Here is a 16,709-nt window from a genome sequence, read left to right as displayed (position 1 = left end):
TCCCGCACGCGGGGCTCCGCAGCTCGCGCGAGCTCCTCACAGCTCGGCTCCCGCCCCCCCCCATCCACCCATCGCCCGCCTAATGGCCGGGCACGCGCACAGCCTCCCTCCCCAGCAGCCGCTGCTCGCGCCTCACCTGACTCGGGCGCTGCCCGGCGCCTGCGCCGCCACCTCCCCACCTCTCCCCTTTGCCTTCCTCCCTCCCTCGTGCGCGTCCCCGCGGCGGGTAGTGCTCGTGCCCGTGCCCGTGCGGCGGGCGGGAGCGCGGAGCCATCCGGGTCTCGCTCGCTCGGTGCTCGGAGGAGGTGGCGGACGCGGCGCTCCTGTCCCCGGGCGAGCAGGGGTGTGTGTGGGGGGGGAGGAGGCCGACATGCACCTCCACCAGGTGCTCACCGGCGCTGTCAACCCCGGGGACAACTGCTACTCGGTGGGCAGCGTCGAGGACGTCCCCTTCACGGTAACGGCGGAGGGGGGGGATCGCTGAGAGGGGGGAGAAAGCGGAGGGGTTGTGGGGGTACAGGCGGCCGCGGGGGCGCTGCCGGGGAGCACCGGAGCTCTCCCGGCCCCGCAGCCCCCCGGCGGGCAGGGCCGGCCCCGCCGTGGCCGTCGGGAGGGGCCGGGCGGGCTGCGGTGCCCCCGCGGCGCTCCGAGGGCCGGGGGCCCTGTGCCCTGGGCTGGGGGAAAGCCCCGAGCTGGGTGGCCTCAGCCTGGGGGGGTCGCTTCCTTGCCTCTTTTTTTTTTTTTTTTGTTTTGTTTTTGTGTTTTCCTCTTTTTCTGAACACGAATGGTGTCTTTCTGCAGGGAGAAAATACTCTGTTGCACCAGGCATCTGAAGAGGCCTATCCGCTATCCATGGGCGGTTGGCTTCAGTTACTGTGGTTAAAAAAATACAAATTTCTTTGGCAGATGCTCCTGTAAAAGTAGATGAAAAGAGACACCTTCGGTAAATTTCAGGGGTCTGTGAATTTACGTAATAAATCTGCTTATCATCCACGGGCTATTTCTTGTCAATTCCCGTGTCGATTTTGACTTCCTTAGTTTCTGATGTGCCTGTCTGATTTTAACGAGTGATCACCTTCTGCAGCGCTTAGCACACTAAAATCTATTCAGTATGTTATTATTTGTGAATAAATTGTCTTATTAGACTTCGTGTTAACATCTACAAGATATTAGCCAAGACACAAACAAATTCCAAATTAAATGATATAGGGCATCATTTTTGGTCTAAGACAACCACCATCAGACTTGTCAAACATTTAAAGGTTACTTTAGATTATCACACGTCTAATTTCAGTAATGAATGCTTGAAATTCATAAGAAGTAAAATGTGCCATCTTTTTCTTTCTTTCCTTGTTCTGCTGCTATGCAGCCATACTGACGTTAAAGGAACCTCTTACTTCTGATATTTATATAAGTAACACACTCGCGTTCGCATTCTAATGTGTTGCTTTTCCTGTAACAATTTGAAAAGTCAGTAAACTGCTACTGTAAAAGACAACTTTTTGCTATTTCTCATAACAGTTTTGATAACATCAAAAATTAATATTGACATATATTATAGTTTAAGTAAGACTTTTCCAAGACTACAGTCACTGTTTTCTCTGTCTGCTGTGTCCATTTTTTTTTATAACATATTTAAGAAGTAGCTAACGGGATGGGGATGACTTAATAAATGTATTTCCTGGAATTCTACAGCTGTAGCTTTCCTCTTCCCTTTTTCTCTTTTCTCTGTATTTGTGGTAGGCTTTTAACTTCCAGGTTAGTGTAGCCAGAGCTCAGATGATATGTTCTGCGTAAAAACTATACTGTTTTAAAGCTTTGCTGAATGGCATCTAGTTATTCTGAGAATGACAAAGGGAAAAGAAATGTTTGCCATTCTTTTTTTTTTTTTTTTATGTGCTAAAATGCTAGTATTAGTGACTCCAGGGAGTGAAACAAGTCCAAAGAAATAAGAGCTAGGATCTGACAGGTTTTTTTTGTTTGTTTGTTTGTTTTATTACTAAATGACAGAAGTTCTGTTTTTGTCGCTTCTGGTGATGCTTCAGTGCACTATTTGACTTGCTGTTGAGCTGGGCTTCCCATTCTCATTTCAGCAAATATTGTTAACCGCGTGTCCACAAAGGAATTCACAAAAGTTAGACAATCAGAAGATATTTATATAAATGGGCCTTACAAAGTACACACCCTGGCTAAAGAGAAAAAGCACACAATATTTGAACCTTGTAGTCTAATTGGCAACTAATGTATTTTTAAAGCTTGTAAACTATCTACATTTTTCAAGCCATGTTTGATTTTACGTAGCTTTTGTCATTAAGCAGCCTTTTTTAGCTGACCCAACTTCAGTCACTGACCCTAACTCTGGATGCTGTGTATGTTACCAGTCTGACTTCCCGTGACCTGGAATAAGGTGGTTTCTTACAAAGAAGATGAGCTGTGCTTAATCTGTTTGTATGACTTCTGCCCTTTGTCCAAACCCAAGGCTGTTTTTTTTCAGAAACTTTGAACAGAAGATAGCTGTTTCTAAGGTCAGTCTAGGTACCTGTACATAAGCACTTTTCTGATGGAGTTGAAAAGTTTTTAATTTAGTTTTTTAGTTTTTGAAAAAGCTTCTTGGCATCTTCCATGCCAGCACTGACACTTGGCCTGGAACTGTGTGTAATCACAGAATGGCTGAGGTTGGAAGGGACCTCCAGAGATTATCGAGTTTAACACCACACTCAAGCAGCGTCACCATGTTACACAGGATCGCATCCAGGTGAATTTTGAAAGAAGGAGACTCCACAGCCTCTTTGGACAGCCTGTTCCAATGAATTTCAGAAACAGTTGCAGGTGGGGTTTCTCACACATATGTAAACTTTGGCAATGAAAAAAGCAAAATGTTCTTCCACAATAACTGAGAATAGGTTTTCTGCTCTGCTGTGCATTTCTCCTCTACTTCATCCTTCCTGAAAAAGTTTCATTTGCAAACCCCACTGTTATTTATTACATATAATCTGTATGTTCTCCACTGCGTCATGTTTATGTGAATGAAGACTCTTAACATCTGAATCCTTACTATATTTTTTTCTGTGAAACTCTGTGTGTAAACATTGTAAAGCATTTAATCACAAATCTGTCTCAATGTCAGTTTAGGAAAGCCTACTCTACAGGCACATGCTAGCGGTGGGCTTTTTGGACTTATTTTGCCAGTTTGCATTGACCATTTGTAATTCTACTGGTATTTGGGAGAGAGAAGGGGGATTGTAAATGTTCTGTCTGTTGATAGCTGTTAGAAAATGTTTCAGAATCCAGGTGTCTTCATTGCTAATAGGAAGGAATAGGAATTTCTTAGTCTTACCTGTTTACTATCTATAGCCGCAACTTTAAAAAAAGTGTTGTTATACAGGAGGAATACCTGAACTTTTAGATTATCTCACAATGCCAATACAGGCTTTAATTTAGGTTTTAATAAAGGTGAACTTTTTTTTTTTTTAATACCACTGTTGGCTGATTCTGATTTTATTTCTTTGACATCATTTGCCATCTTGAAATGCCTCTGTACCCGTAATAGTAAACATTAGAGCTTGAGAACTTCTGGTCTATTTCACTCACATCAAATTTGTAGAGATTTGCAGGCTATAGAAAGAAGAGAATCATTTTATATACAAAGATAAATATAAAATAAATATTACATATTTATAAAACATCGTTACAGTCAGAGAACCAAATAGGAAAACACAGATGTGAAGGATGAAGATGCACCTGCCTCTTTCTTAGTATCTGAAAATCGAGGATATAGCATGAACTGTTACAGTAGGATACACAATGTCCTGCTTTTTCAGAGGCAAAGCCTGGTGCTCCTGCATTCAATTAGAGCTTTGTCATTGTTCACATTGTTCACAGTGGTCCCAGATCTTGACAGTTAGAGCAGACATTGGCAAACTATAGCTTATTAGTTGCTTGTGAATCTTGCAAGTCATCCTTGCATTCTGGCAGTTTTGCAACTCCATTTAATTTTCTCTTTAAAGTTATCAGTGACATTAGAAATGGAGGTTGGCAAGAATTCCATGTGGGTGGTTTTACTGCGCTTGTTTTATTCAATGACTGCTTAGAACTCCGTTTGTCTGAGGCCTCTGCACTGCTCTCACACATTACAGTATCTTAGCATCTTATTCTCTACCTTTACTTTTTATATGGCTTACCAGTTTTCCATTCCATTTATCAGGCTGTGCAGATCATCACTCTGTTGCCACAAATATGGGAGCCACTCTTCTTCTGGCAGGAGAGGTCTGTGCTGCCATGAATGATCTCCCTGAAGATGTAGTCAGCTGAATCCTTTAGAAAGAACTACTGATGTTAAATATTATGGCACTTCCCTATTCTTTGTCAGTGTAGGGTACTTCTACTGTGTTACCAGCTCAAGAAATGAAAGGACAAATTAAAAAGAACTTGAAATACATTCTGTTCTAGTGTAAATGTGCTAATATATTGAGTATATTAGAAAAGCTTCATAAAAGTAATCAAATGGGAAACTTGTATTTAGACATATATGGTGGTATGTGGAAATACCTTTCAGTACTGGAAAGTATATTAACCCCTGCTGTTTTGAAAGACTTGGAGACTATATATGCGAGAAAGTGAATGGTTATTTTAAAATGAGGGCGTGCCTTTTCTCAAAAGTGGCAATATGATGTATTTCTTAAATAAACTTAAATTTTAAAGTAAATATACCTTTACATAGTTTCAAGAAACAAGAGCCATTCTCAGAATAAATATCTACACTAAGAAAATGACCCCAAAACCAAGAGACAGCACTTACTCAAAGACCCTGGAGCTGCTGATACCTGTTGGGAATGTGTTCCAACTGAGGCCTCTAAAGAACTAAATCCCCTCTGTTGGCACAGGACATCAGGTGTGCTGTCAGCTGCTGGTGCAGTGCCAGGCACAGGCAAAGAGAAGGAAAGATAAGAGTGACAGTGGTAAGATTTCACTTAGAGATCTCTGCATTTTGATGATTCTTTAAAAAATAAAACTTCTACTGTAAAACACCCTTTTATTTAAAGTTAACCTTTAAATAGTTAATTTGAAGTTAACCTTTTCAGTTAACTTCATAAAAACATGCTAAATAGCATAATTAGCCAGAAAAATGTTCATTTGCTGCTATAATAAGAAGGGGTACATAGGGGACAGAGGAGGAGAAACTAAAACATTGGAAGAAGCGAGATATTGAGTTCTCTTACTTAACAAAGTAAACAACCGAACAAGGCTATTAAGTCTTTTCTGGTTCATGCATTATCAAACTAGACACACATATGCATGCATGTTTAAGAAAATTAAGCACCCTTCCCCATATCAATTCTGAGGCACATGTCCCTAACTCCTCCTAACAGGACTGAAACTAGTGATAAATCATGTTTAATTGAAATTGAAATTTGCAAGTCAAGTTATCAATACCGACAGTGAAACAAGGGATTATCTGAGAAGTTTAAGACCTTATTTTAAGTGGATCAGTGCATTTTTTTAACTGTATTGAGCAACATTTTAAATCACATCTTTTTAGCAGGTTTGTATCAGTAGTTATGAGGCAGACTGTTGAAATAAAAACTGAATTTGAATCTTTCGATTCTTTGCTGTTTTAATTGCTCGCCCTTTGAGAAAAGTAGTAGGAGATTCAACTGCTTGTGAATATTGAACTCTGAATAAATTATTGGAACTGCAGGAGTTGGTTCTATTTTCTTGTCTACCTGTGGGCATTTGTATCCTGGTCTCCATCTCCCTTCCTACCTGTGAATGTTTGCTGGACTGACCAGCATTTCACACCACCAGTGGAGTTGGTTTTGCAGTAAAATTCAATATAAAAAGTTGGAGAACGGTAAGGCAAAAAGATTTTCTGTTCAGTGCTGAAACTTATTTCAGTATCTCAAGTCTTTTTGTCTCCCACTTTCTGGAAAAAATCGTATTCAATTTTAATAATTATTTGTTACCTCCCAGACAGGGTCAAACAATTACACAGCCTAGTCATGAAGGAGCCAGGATATTCTCTTACACAGATAATGTCCCTCTAACCACCTTTTAGCAGTTTGTTTTTTTTCCTCCACTCTCGTGCTTGCAGTATACTCATACTCCACTGACAGTTCCTCAGAGCTTCCCAGAGTGATTGTAGACTTTGAGGACACATAAAGACAACACTGTGTCACTTTATTTTCATGAGATGGCCTCAGAAGTCTTTCAGACTGTCTACATTTAATACCTAGTTTTCATTTTTATGTACAATTGCATAGCTACTTTGAATATTTCATTGCTGCAGCTACTTGTAAAATTAGTATCTTCATTTCATGTTCAGATAGGCACTTAGCAACTGGGCCACATCATATGGGACCACATCAAAAGCTTGCATGTTGACCAGTGATGATAATGCTCACAAAAATAGGTGTTCGCAAGCAAAATGTATGTAACTATTGAACCTAACTTTCTTCAGATTGTAAAATCTGTAAACATGTTCTCAGTTAACGACTGTGCTAGTAGACATCTGGAGCAACAAATTGCAATGCATTAAAAAAAAAAGAGAAACTGGAATAATTGTTTTTCTTTAAAAGTTTCTTTACAAGGACATGCAAGACCCGTTACTTTAAATATTTTGGTAACAAGAAGGTTATTTATAGAAACACAATGATTTTCTGGGCTTCGGGAAACTAATAGCAAAACATTTTGTCACAGTCTTTCTGAAGTCTTGATATTTTTCTTTGTGTATTTTTTGCCAGTTCTCAAGTTGGGAGACATAATATTCTCAGCTGAAATTCCACAACCCTTGCACTTAGAAACAAAGATCCAGAATTCCAGAAGTTTTAACAGTCACGCATTATGATTCTGTAACAGGCCCAACTGTTTGGCAGCTGTATGAGATTTATTTTCACAGTTGTGACTGAAAAAATTATTAAAAGCTAAAGCTTTGTATATGCCAGGCAACACAATGTTTGGGGAAATGTTAGCACAAGAAACAGCTTATAGGTCTGCATATTAGATAAAAGTTGGTAATCTACCTCATGTTAATTTCTTCAGTCTGAATATCTGCTTTTCTGCTTATACTGCAGTTCCCTTTTTGGTTTTAGCAGTGGCTAAACTTTCACTAAATTCAGCATTTTTCTTCAGATTTTCTCATTTGATTCTCCTTTCAGGAGGATCGCTGCTTTATTCAGCTGTTGTAAAATTTCTGCCTTCTGTATTGGAATCAGTGGAAAACTTTAAGGAAACAGACATGTTACTATAATTTCTCACTCTGAAACAGCTTGTTAGTATATTGATGAAAGGAAGGGATTTCTATGCTTGAATGTGAGAGTTCAGTGCAACAGAGCATCTGGAGTGATTAAGGGGTTTACAATACTCTAGTGCATTTGGACAGGTGAAAGGTTGGCAGACATACGTACTTATCCTGCCAAAAAAAAAATGCTGCAAACTATCATTGTACTATAACCTATTCTTAAACAAATTATTGAGACTGTAGTTTGTAACGTACAATGAAATACAATATACCCAAGACATCTATTATTATAACACATTTTTTTAAAACTCGAAAGTGCAGAAATTGGATTCTTGTGGAAAAACTTCTCTTTGATACTCTTTTTAAAGGGGGGGCATATTTAAGGAATTTTTATGCAAATTCAATAACGAGTGCAGGGGACAAAACTTCAAAAACTTTAGAAAAATACACAATAACAACAACAACAACAAAAAGTGAAAGTACGCACAGAGCTTAAGTTCTGTAGTAAGTATTTCGTACTATTTCTTTTTGCCATTGAAGATTTAAGGTCTCCTTTGCTACTTTGTTTTGAAATGGGTTCATATTGCTCATGCCCTTGGAACTTGATAACATAAAAATTGGTTCCATAAAAATGGAAACCAACCCTTGTAAGTTTGTTATGCAGGAAGAGTACAATTGTTCCTGTATTAAATATGTTTTCACTGATATTAAGGAGCAGCAGCGTTATATAGCAGAAATATCTTTAGGCTCTACTTTCGTTTTTAAAAAGAAAGTCTAAATGGTTGTGTAAAGTAGAAATGGGGTAACTGCAGACAAACAGAATTTTTCTTCATTTCCTATGATGCTGAAGAGAAAACAAAATTATAATCATGAAGATTTTTTTTCCCTTGAAAGTAGAATAAACATTTTTAATATAATACTGTCGACATCTGAGAGTTGGCATTATTTTTCAATGGTTGTTACACTCCACTGTCCAATAAATGTAAAAACATACGATTCCAAGGCAAGATGACAGTATTCATTATTTCATTGCACACTTAGTCCATAAACTGATCAAACCTCAGTATGTTCATATCTGTGCATAGAGGGACATACCCTTCCACAGCTTTAAGTTTCTTAAGGTGTTAGCATCATCTGGTAGAATTTCTTTTCCCTCCTGAAAGAACCTTTCCTAATCTGAAAGACTTTGAAGAGTAACCCTTGAAAGTCGCTTTTTGCTTGTTGCTTGTCCTGCTGGTGTTACCAAGATGATGAGGAATAAACTCTCTACATAGTAATAACATAAAGTTCATTATTTGTGTAAATGGAGATTTTCACATATTTTTTTTTAAACCATAATAATTCTAATAATGATTTAGTTGTTTGTTAGTGCTTTTGTTGTTTTTTGTTTGTTTGTTTTTAATAAACTTGTATTTCTTTTAAAATTTATTTCTTTTAAAAATTATTTCAGGCATATGGTTCTGGTTGTGACATTGTTATTCTGGCAAATGACTTCGAATGTGTACAAATTATTCCTGGTGCTAAACATGGAAACATCCAAGTCAGTTGTGTGGAGTGCTCCCAACAACAAGGCAGGGTAAGGATTTTAATTGTTTGTTGGTTTTTTTTATAAACTTAAAGAAGGAAAAAATGAATACTCTAAATGAAATATGTTCATAACATAATATGTTAATGCTATTACTGAGTTAATTTCATGACAAATATTTTTACTGATCTGTAACTTTCCGAGGAACGCTTCTTATGTTATTCAGAGGATTGTTTTAGTATAATAATAATTTATTTTTGTAAGTTTTGGGTTGGGGTGTGGGCAGAAAGCAGGAAGCATCTTTTAAAAATGGATTTTATACATTTCCAGGATGTACAATGGCAAGCCTCGCAAAATGTAGGAATATGTATTAGTTACTGTATAGCAATGATGTTAAAATTCTTGCTTTGTGAATGCCATTGTTGTATGCTTGCATATACCTGATGACAACAAGAATAAGTCATTCATGCATACATACACACATTTGTGTGTGTGTATTCGTGCTTCCTGCAAAGTAATGAATTAGAAGTTCTTTATTTTTCAGAAAAGCCTAGGCATGTATAATGTGTTTCAAAGTGCTACAGCGTGAGCTTTCGCAACTGTGTGGCCCTTGACTAGCTGCTCGGCTTTACTTTTAATCCCCAAACAATGCATGGCTTTATTTTTAATCCCCAAACAATGCTAAACAGACAGTCTAGATTGCAGAGAACAAGAAAACAACTTTCTATGAGGTATTGCAGAGCACTGAGCAAATTTTGCTATCAGTTGTCCCTGCCTACCACTGTTAGCTTGTAAACAAATTGGTTTTAGTATTGAGAAAGCCCCAGTTAGAATTCAGGCAAGTTTAGCTGGCAAGGCCCCTACAGTACAGCCAAGCAGTCCCGGTGGGACTGGAAGAGAGTATTCCATCTGCACGGGGGACCCCTGCAAGATCACCATGAACCCCGGGTGCTTCTGCATACAAGACTGAACTCATGGTCAGTTTTTGGGGGGGGAGTGTGTTGTTGCAACCTTTTTTTTTCCTTCCCCCATATGAAGAGGAAGTAAGATTTCATAAGAACTGTAGTGAAACTTTTGTATCATTTCTGTATTGAAGACACCAAATCCTAAATGAGAGAAACTTAAACAGTTGTTCTTTTAAAAATCTTTTATGCAAGAAGACACAATTTACAAGATAGTCGAAAGTACTTATAAGCATTTGAATATTAGGAGCACAACCAGATTAAATTCCTAATAAAGATCATTGTGTAAATGGAGGTTTCTGTGAAAGAACTAGATGAAAGCAATTAGGGGGTGGTACAAGTACTTCATTTTTTCCATTTACTGTTTGTCTCACCTGACAATATATTTAGCTATTCAAATAGAATCAAATTTCCTCCCATTTTTTAGTAATTACTATTTAGAGGTACAAAATGGAACATGGGATCACACTGAGACCCAGACACTAATAATTCATTCATTAGTTAGTTGTAGAGAGAACAAGAGCAGAAGTAGTGAAAGTATCAGCTTTCTCTTATGCATCAATGGTAGTTGCCTTAGAAGTATGTATTAGATCTGATGGACAATGTGCATCCCACTGAACAAGATGTATTCTCTGCTGAAGTTAAGATCTTAAAGATGGGCTCATTCAAAGGTATGCATTTCTCAGCTTCCTTTAGAAGGTATTTGTATAACACAATGAATTACATATATATTAATTTCACTTTTCTTGTTTGATTGCACATAGAATTTGTACTGGAAATTCGTTAGCTATTTTGAAATACTAAAGAGCAGCTAGACTTATCTCATAACCTTACTCTTCAATTTTTTCCAGATTGCAGCATCATATGGAAATGCTGTTTGCATTTTTGAACCACTTGGTATAAATAACCATAAAAGAAATTGTGTAAGTATGTATTTCATGACTGTAATTCAGTTTAGGTTCTCAGAAAAAAGTATGTCTGCCAGTTATTATTGAATTGGCACAAAAAAGACTAGTCAATAAACATTTTCCACCATCCATAATAAAATTGGATGGTCAGGATCATCCACTGTATAAAGCGAACTGGGCATTGCACTTTTCCCAAGTTCCCAACATCTCATGCTAGAGTGACATGGTGGTGAGCTGGTATTTCTTTAAATTGGATTTAAATCAGACCTGGAGTACAGAAATATGACTTGTTTGTGTATATGTGTTTCCAAGCTAGTGTTAACAACATGGTCATGACTGAATGCTCAAGTCTTAAATGTGCTCTCAAGTGTGTTTCACAACCTTTCTTCCATCTATAGTGCCATTCCTTATATTGTTGTAAATGTATGCCTGGTTTACAGTAATCTACAGATACATTTGTATATGTGACAGGTCCAGGTCAGGTTCACACAGCAGTCTGTGATGCACATAATTTTTATAAAACAACTGAAGAAATTATTAAAACTAGATTCCACAATCTGTCGCTGGGTCCTGAATTTGTATGTAACAGGCTAAACAGTAATTTTCTAGAGAAAGAAATAAATACAAATGCCTTTGTATTTTGCTGTTGATGTGAAAATTAATTCTTTAATTTTTTTAAACTACAGCAGCTAAAGTGTCAGTGGCTTAAAACGGGGCAATTTTTCCTCAGTTCTATGACTTACAACCTAGCATGGGATCCTCAAGGTAATGTGGAACTTCTGATGCATTTGTTCAACATTTGTAGTTAGAGAACTTGAACACAAATTATTTTTATTGAAATGAAATGGGAGCGTGAATACAGACATTTTAGATGGTCCATTCTCAGGCAACCTTACATAAAATGCGGTGCTGCAATTAGCATTTGTGAAGATGCTATACCAAGTATTTGAGTGTTTTGTGCAAGATCTTAGTTTGGGAATCATGGTGTTAAGTTGCTAACTGGCTTAAATCACCACTAATAATCATTTAAATAGGATTTTAGCACAATTAAAGTCAGCAGTGTACCAAGAGAGAGAAATTGATAAAATGCCTAACAGTATGTAGTATTTGAGATGTTAACGACTGTTTAGCATCTTCAACAGTCATTGTAAAATATGATCTATCAATTTAAGTCATTTAAAAACATCAAAACAAACTGATATTCTTTCTTAAAAAACATTATAAATTTAAAACGTTTTGATAAAAACAGCTGTATAATATGATTGAATACTCTATCATATTTAAAATGACTTCGTAAAGTTGAGTTTTCAACTTGGTTTTAATAATCCTCATCAAAATGTGATGACAGGTGTAAGAATTCAATATGAATGCATCATCTTGGTTTCCCAGCTTTGATGTTGTTCACTTTCAGGTAACAGGCTACTGACAGCAACTGACTATTTGCAATTGTGGGCCCCACCATCTAGTGACATTCTAGAAGAAGATGAAGATGATCCTGACAATCAGATGAAAGATGATAAAGTTCTCCCCGTTCTAAATGATTGGAAGTGTGTCTGGCGGTGCAAGTGAGTGAGATAACTCATTTTAAGACAGAATGCAATGCCAACTCATATCATCTCTATCTTTCTCTAGAAAACTATATTGTGAAATTTGCTTTTAAATAGGTTTAAAATACCATAAAATTCAAACAATGTAAGTTACTCAAAGTAAAAATATTTTTCATGTGACTAAGTCATCAGATAACCTTGTCAAAGGCTTAACTGTATCACTGGCAATATGTATAAATTGTCCCTCTCTTCTCAGCTTTGAAAGTAGTGCTGAGATACTGGATGAGACCAAACAGAGGAGCAATAGCAGGCAGACTTGCTATGCTGTTCAAGATGAGAGCTGTTTTCTGAAACTTAGGAAGAGTCTTGAAACACTCTTTCTTCCCAGTTATATTTGAGATCCATGTTACGGAAGTGTTTCGTGATCAGCCATTTCTATAGATATACAGACTTGGAAAGCAGCTACCCATACACCTAAGTTTTGTCTGACTTTTGAAAACATTTTAGATTTTATGCCTATAAAGCACTGTGTAGGCTGCTTGCCTCTTTCAGCTGACCCATACATTTTAGTCACTGTGAAATAGCATCGCAAATTATCTAAAAGATCTTCACTTTCCTTTATTCCTAAGTCTTGGTTTCACTGGGAATAGAAAAGCAAGTAGAACAATATTCACTTCTGTGATCTCATTAGATCTAGCCAGGGCTTGCCATACTTAATTAATTTTAATGTACTGGTGTTCTGTAGAGAAAGCTGTGTGAGAATAGTAAATACCTTGTTTCATTGAAGCAAATACTCTTATGCTTCTGCCATTTCTAAAGTATGTTTAAAGTGACAGCTATAAATTTGAATATATTTCATATAGATAATGCACAGTAATACTGAATCAACTGAATATACGTGGAATAAAAACATGGAATAAAAGACTTCACTTACAGTTTAAAACTTTACTCTTGTGTCTTTAGGACTGCAGTATCGGTACATTTGATGGCATGGTCTCCTGATGGTGAATACTTTGCAACAGCTGGGAAGGTAAGAACAACAACAACAAAATAAATAAGTGCTTGAGATGTATGCATTTCTTTGTCAAAAGTAAATAAGTGATTTAGAATGGTCCTATACCATATAAACACATTATAGTCTGAGCTAAGTTAAATTATCATCTCCTATATAATACATAATTTTCACATAATTCCTTGAACTTCAGCAACAAGAATTTGGATTTAGCTATGTACTGTTACTGACTATTTCAGAATTGACCTGGAAATAAATTGACAGTCATACAGACGTATCATTGGATCATTATGATATGAAACATAAACATTTAAACTGGTGTAATATCAGTGGATAAATTAGAAGGGATTTTTCTATTTACAGTGAAGTCTGGGTTCAGTTATCAGTTCCTAACTTCTATTTCAATTTTTCATATTTTTTGTCAAATTGCTAGTCAAGCTAAGTTTTCAATTAATAATTCTCTTTAATTTTACTCTCTCATTTGAGTGATTTCCTTTGGTTTTTGAGTTGGGATAGTTAAGCATTTATTGCTTGTGCTTAATGTTGGTCAAATGATGAGATGAATTTTAGTAAGCTTTATTTTCTTACACTTACTAAAGAGGACAACTGAATCATGAGCTCTGTTGTTTTATGACTATAAACATAGTAACACCACCTTTAAAATACTACATTTGGAATCACTGTGATTATAAAATTATCAAAACATTTGCTTTGTTTCATATTTCTGCTTCCCATGAATATACATATATTCATATGTGTATATATGTATATATATATACACATATATACATGTATATATGTATATTCCCATATATATATATAAGAATTTGACTAAGTGTGTGAGGCAGTTGGTTCCAGTAGTTATTTCCTATTTGTAGGACAGCTCTATCTTAATTCCTATATAAGCTTTAATCATAATTCTTAACAGGGCTGTCTGTCAAACTTTTCTTGCAGAATCTGTGGTTAGATACTGTATTTTTAGGTGCTTGTCAGGAAATAACAAATAAAAGATCTCTCAGAGATAATTAATTCATTTATTTACTTTATTCTGTATCTGCACTCCAGCAGCCAGTCCTGAAATCCAGGGATGTGGCGTGCAGCTGTATACAATGTATTTTGGGCGTACTAGTAATGTTGCCCTTAGCCCACATCAGTGTAGATGTATTCCTGTCTCATTTATCAGTATTTGTTGTATTGCTGTATCAACATTTCACTTTTCTTTCAGTTAATTACATCAGTGGTGCCCAACAATTCAAACCAGAAAGGTAGCATAGATTGTGCTAGTGGAGAGGAAGGTTGTATCATACAGTTACTGCTCAACTATGTGCCTATGCTCAGTAGATATAGTGCTTTCTGTGAAAGTCAGGTTTCCTGTGCATGGGAACCATCAATGACTTACAGAACAAATTTTCCTAAGGGAGAAACTGATTGGTAATGAGTTTAATACTGTCCTGTGAGTGGCAGCCCGTTTCTGGGTTCTGTCTTTACAGAGGAAAGGATGTGGGATTTAAGCATGCGTATGTGGTATGCAGAAAATGCATAGACAACCAAGAGGAAAGTAGGGAGCCAAATAGACTGCAAGAAAAATTACTTCTGGGACTGATGTGTTGCCAGCAGAGTATTTCTTTGGTCCTCCAACTCATTCCAGGATGACCATCAATGAAATACATGGTCTCAGGAATGAGTTGTCTGGGAAACTGTAAATAGTTCTGTGCAATAGATTGAGTATTTATTAAAGATACTGGAACAGCAGTTTCCTTATCATTTAGCATTTTATTTTTGTTACATTTTCACTTCTAGCTATCTAATCCCATGTTATTTTGCTGCTTTACCTAGGATGACTGCCTCTTAAAGGTTTGGTATCCTATGAGTGGTTGGAAGTCATCTCTTCTGCCCCAACAGAATGAAGAAAAGAAATGCTCAGGGGTTGTCCACTTCTCATTTGTCTATTTAGCTCATCCTCGAGCAGTGACGGGATTTTCATGGCGTAACATTAGCAAGTACATGCCCAGGTTTGAAAGAATTTATTTAAAAATAAACAAATAAACAAACAAACAAATAAATAAATATTTGAACTTTTTTTTTAACACACTGCTTAAAATTTGGCTACAAGAACATGGCTCAATTTCTCTGCTTATACTTTCAAGAAATAAAACGTATGAGTATCTTCACATATGCTTCTGGATTACCTAGTACAACAGTGATAGTCACTTTAATAGGAGAGACTTATTTTAAAATATGGTCTTAACTTTAGTGCCTTCTCAGGTTATGCCAGAAAGCATAAGGCTTTGTCTTTATCAAATAGTATTGTGGCATTGGAAATAGAATATTTGCTTAAACAATTAGCACTTAGAAGCTTTGTTGTATATACTGTTTTTTAATTAGCTGATTTCACTTTTCAGGATTGAGTAAAATTGTATGTATTCTTCACATAATCCGGCAAACCAGATAATTTAGGGAGTTTCATGTCCACAGTTTTATGGTAACTGTTGGATTTAGCAAATAATAACCATTCTATGTTCACATGCATTTTTGCTAATAATTTATGAGTTTATCTATCAGCATACTAAAAATCACTACTCATATAAAACGTTTAGTTAGCACAGAAATTTGGATGAAATAATTATAACTGCTAAATACCTGTATATTCCACTGATTTTTGCTGTGTCCATATTTTAACTGTATTGGATAATTCCTTGATATGTCTATCTTTAGGGGTTTAGTCTGTAATGTGTTACTCACGTCATGTCTTGACGGCATCTGTCGGCTGTGGGCAGAGACGCTGTTACCAGAAGATACTCTTCTGGGTGAGCAGATCTGTGAAACTAGCACTTCCAGCATTAGCAGCACCATTTCTCAATCTGGAAAGCAAAAAGACAAAATACAGCATGCACTAGAGGTACAATACTTGTCAATTTTTTATTTCAGGATTGTTAAAACTTGTAAACATTTACTAGAAAAATTAAAGTATGTAGAATTCTAATATCTATATATTACATATTAGAACTATGTCTAATATGTAGTTCTTATAAGCATAACAGAATAGTCTGAATTATTTTATGTGAGTTAAGTTTATTATTAATCACTGAAGAAGTCAGAGACATCTAATTTTGCACCCAGGCTCCACGTTTTTAAAATGACTACTTTTTCTGTAGCTAATTATTAGCATTGGGAAGAGACTAAATTTTCCATAGCTAACTGATAGTGTTGGGAAGAGATGGTGTTTAATATGGAATATTAAGATGGTTTCATTCTGAATGGGTCTGAAAGTCTGTAGTTATAACAGTAAAAGCAGTAAATAAACTCTTGTAGTACTTTAGTTATCTGATTTGATAATTACATTTCCAAAAGGTGATATTATAGGGCTATGAGTTTCAGTGGCGGTCATGTGAAGTATATTAAATTTACAGGAAAAGAAAACATGTCAATGTAAAAACAAAACTGAACAAACAGTAATTACATAACTATGCATTTATATCTTTTCTTTTTTTTTTTTTTAGTATTTCTTAAATTATTTT

General features: G+C 36.5%; 1 protein-coding gene and 1 long non-coding RNA gene across 9 annotated transcripts in view; one reads left to right on the top strand and one right to left on the bottom strand.

Annotated features, from left to right (window-relative positions):
- The first annotated feature begins 99 nt into the window (after positions 1–99).
- The window catches only part of DMXL2 (Dmx like 2), a 55,354-nt gene continuing 38,744 nt past the window's right edge, over positions 100–16,709 (top strand). For 3 of the 6 annotated variants that reach the window (XM_083850071.1, XM_083850070.1, XM_083850072.1), the window contains exons 1-8: positions 102–457; positions 8,688–8,813; positions 10,576–10,647; positions 11,319–11,397; positions 12,044–12,197; positions 13,143–13,209; positions 15,028–15,203; positions 15,907–16,090. In XM_083850071.1, coding sequence (XP_083706197.1) covers positions 371–457; positions 8,688–8,813; positions 10,576–10,647; positions 11,319–11,397; positions 12,044–12,197; positions 13,143–13,209; positions 15,028–15,203; positions 15,907–16,090 — 945 coding nt within the window. In that variant the 5' untranslated portion in view covers positions 102–370. Of the gene's footprint in view, positions 458–8,687; positions 8,814–10,575; positions 10,648–11,318; positions 11,398–12,043; positions 12,198–13,142; positions 13,210–15,027; positions 15,204–15,906; positions 16,091–16,709 lie in introns of all 6 variants that reach the window. The other 3 variants (XM_083850073.1, XM_083850074.1, XM_083850069.1) reach the window with 2 other exon arrangements.
- On the bottom strand, positions 3,418–16,074 carry LOC310904869. 3 transcript variants are annotated; one of them, XR_014588654.1, is made up of 4 exons: positions 15,934–16,074; positions 13,114–13,201; positions 4,182–4,906; positions 3,418–3,615 (listed from the first exon to the last, which is right to left on the bottom strand). It is a non-coding gene; the product is annotated as an uncharacterized lncRNA (long non-coding RNA). The 3 variants fall into 3 exon arrangements; XR_014588655.1 differs by having other exon boundaries at positions 4,182–4,903; XR_014588656.1 differs by having other exon boundaries at positions 3,418–4,314; positions 4,799–4,903.

The sequence above is a fragment of the Anser anser genome (genome assembly GCF_964211835.1).
Source record: "Anser anser genome assembly, chromosome: 10".
NCBI classification, from domain to species: domain Eukaryota; kingdom Metazoa; phylum Chordata; class Aves; order Anseriformes; family Anatidae; genus Anser; species Anser anser.
The sequence above is the reverse complement of the archived record's forward strand: the minus strand, read 5'-3'. Positions and strand labels throughout refer to the sequence as shown.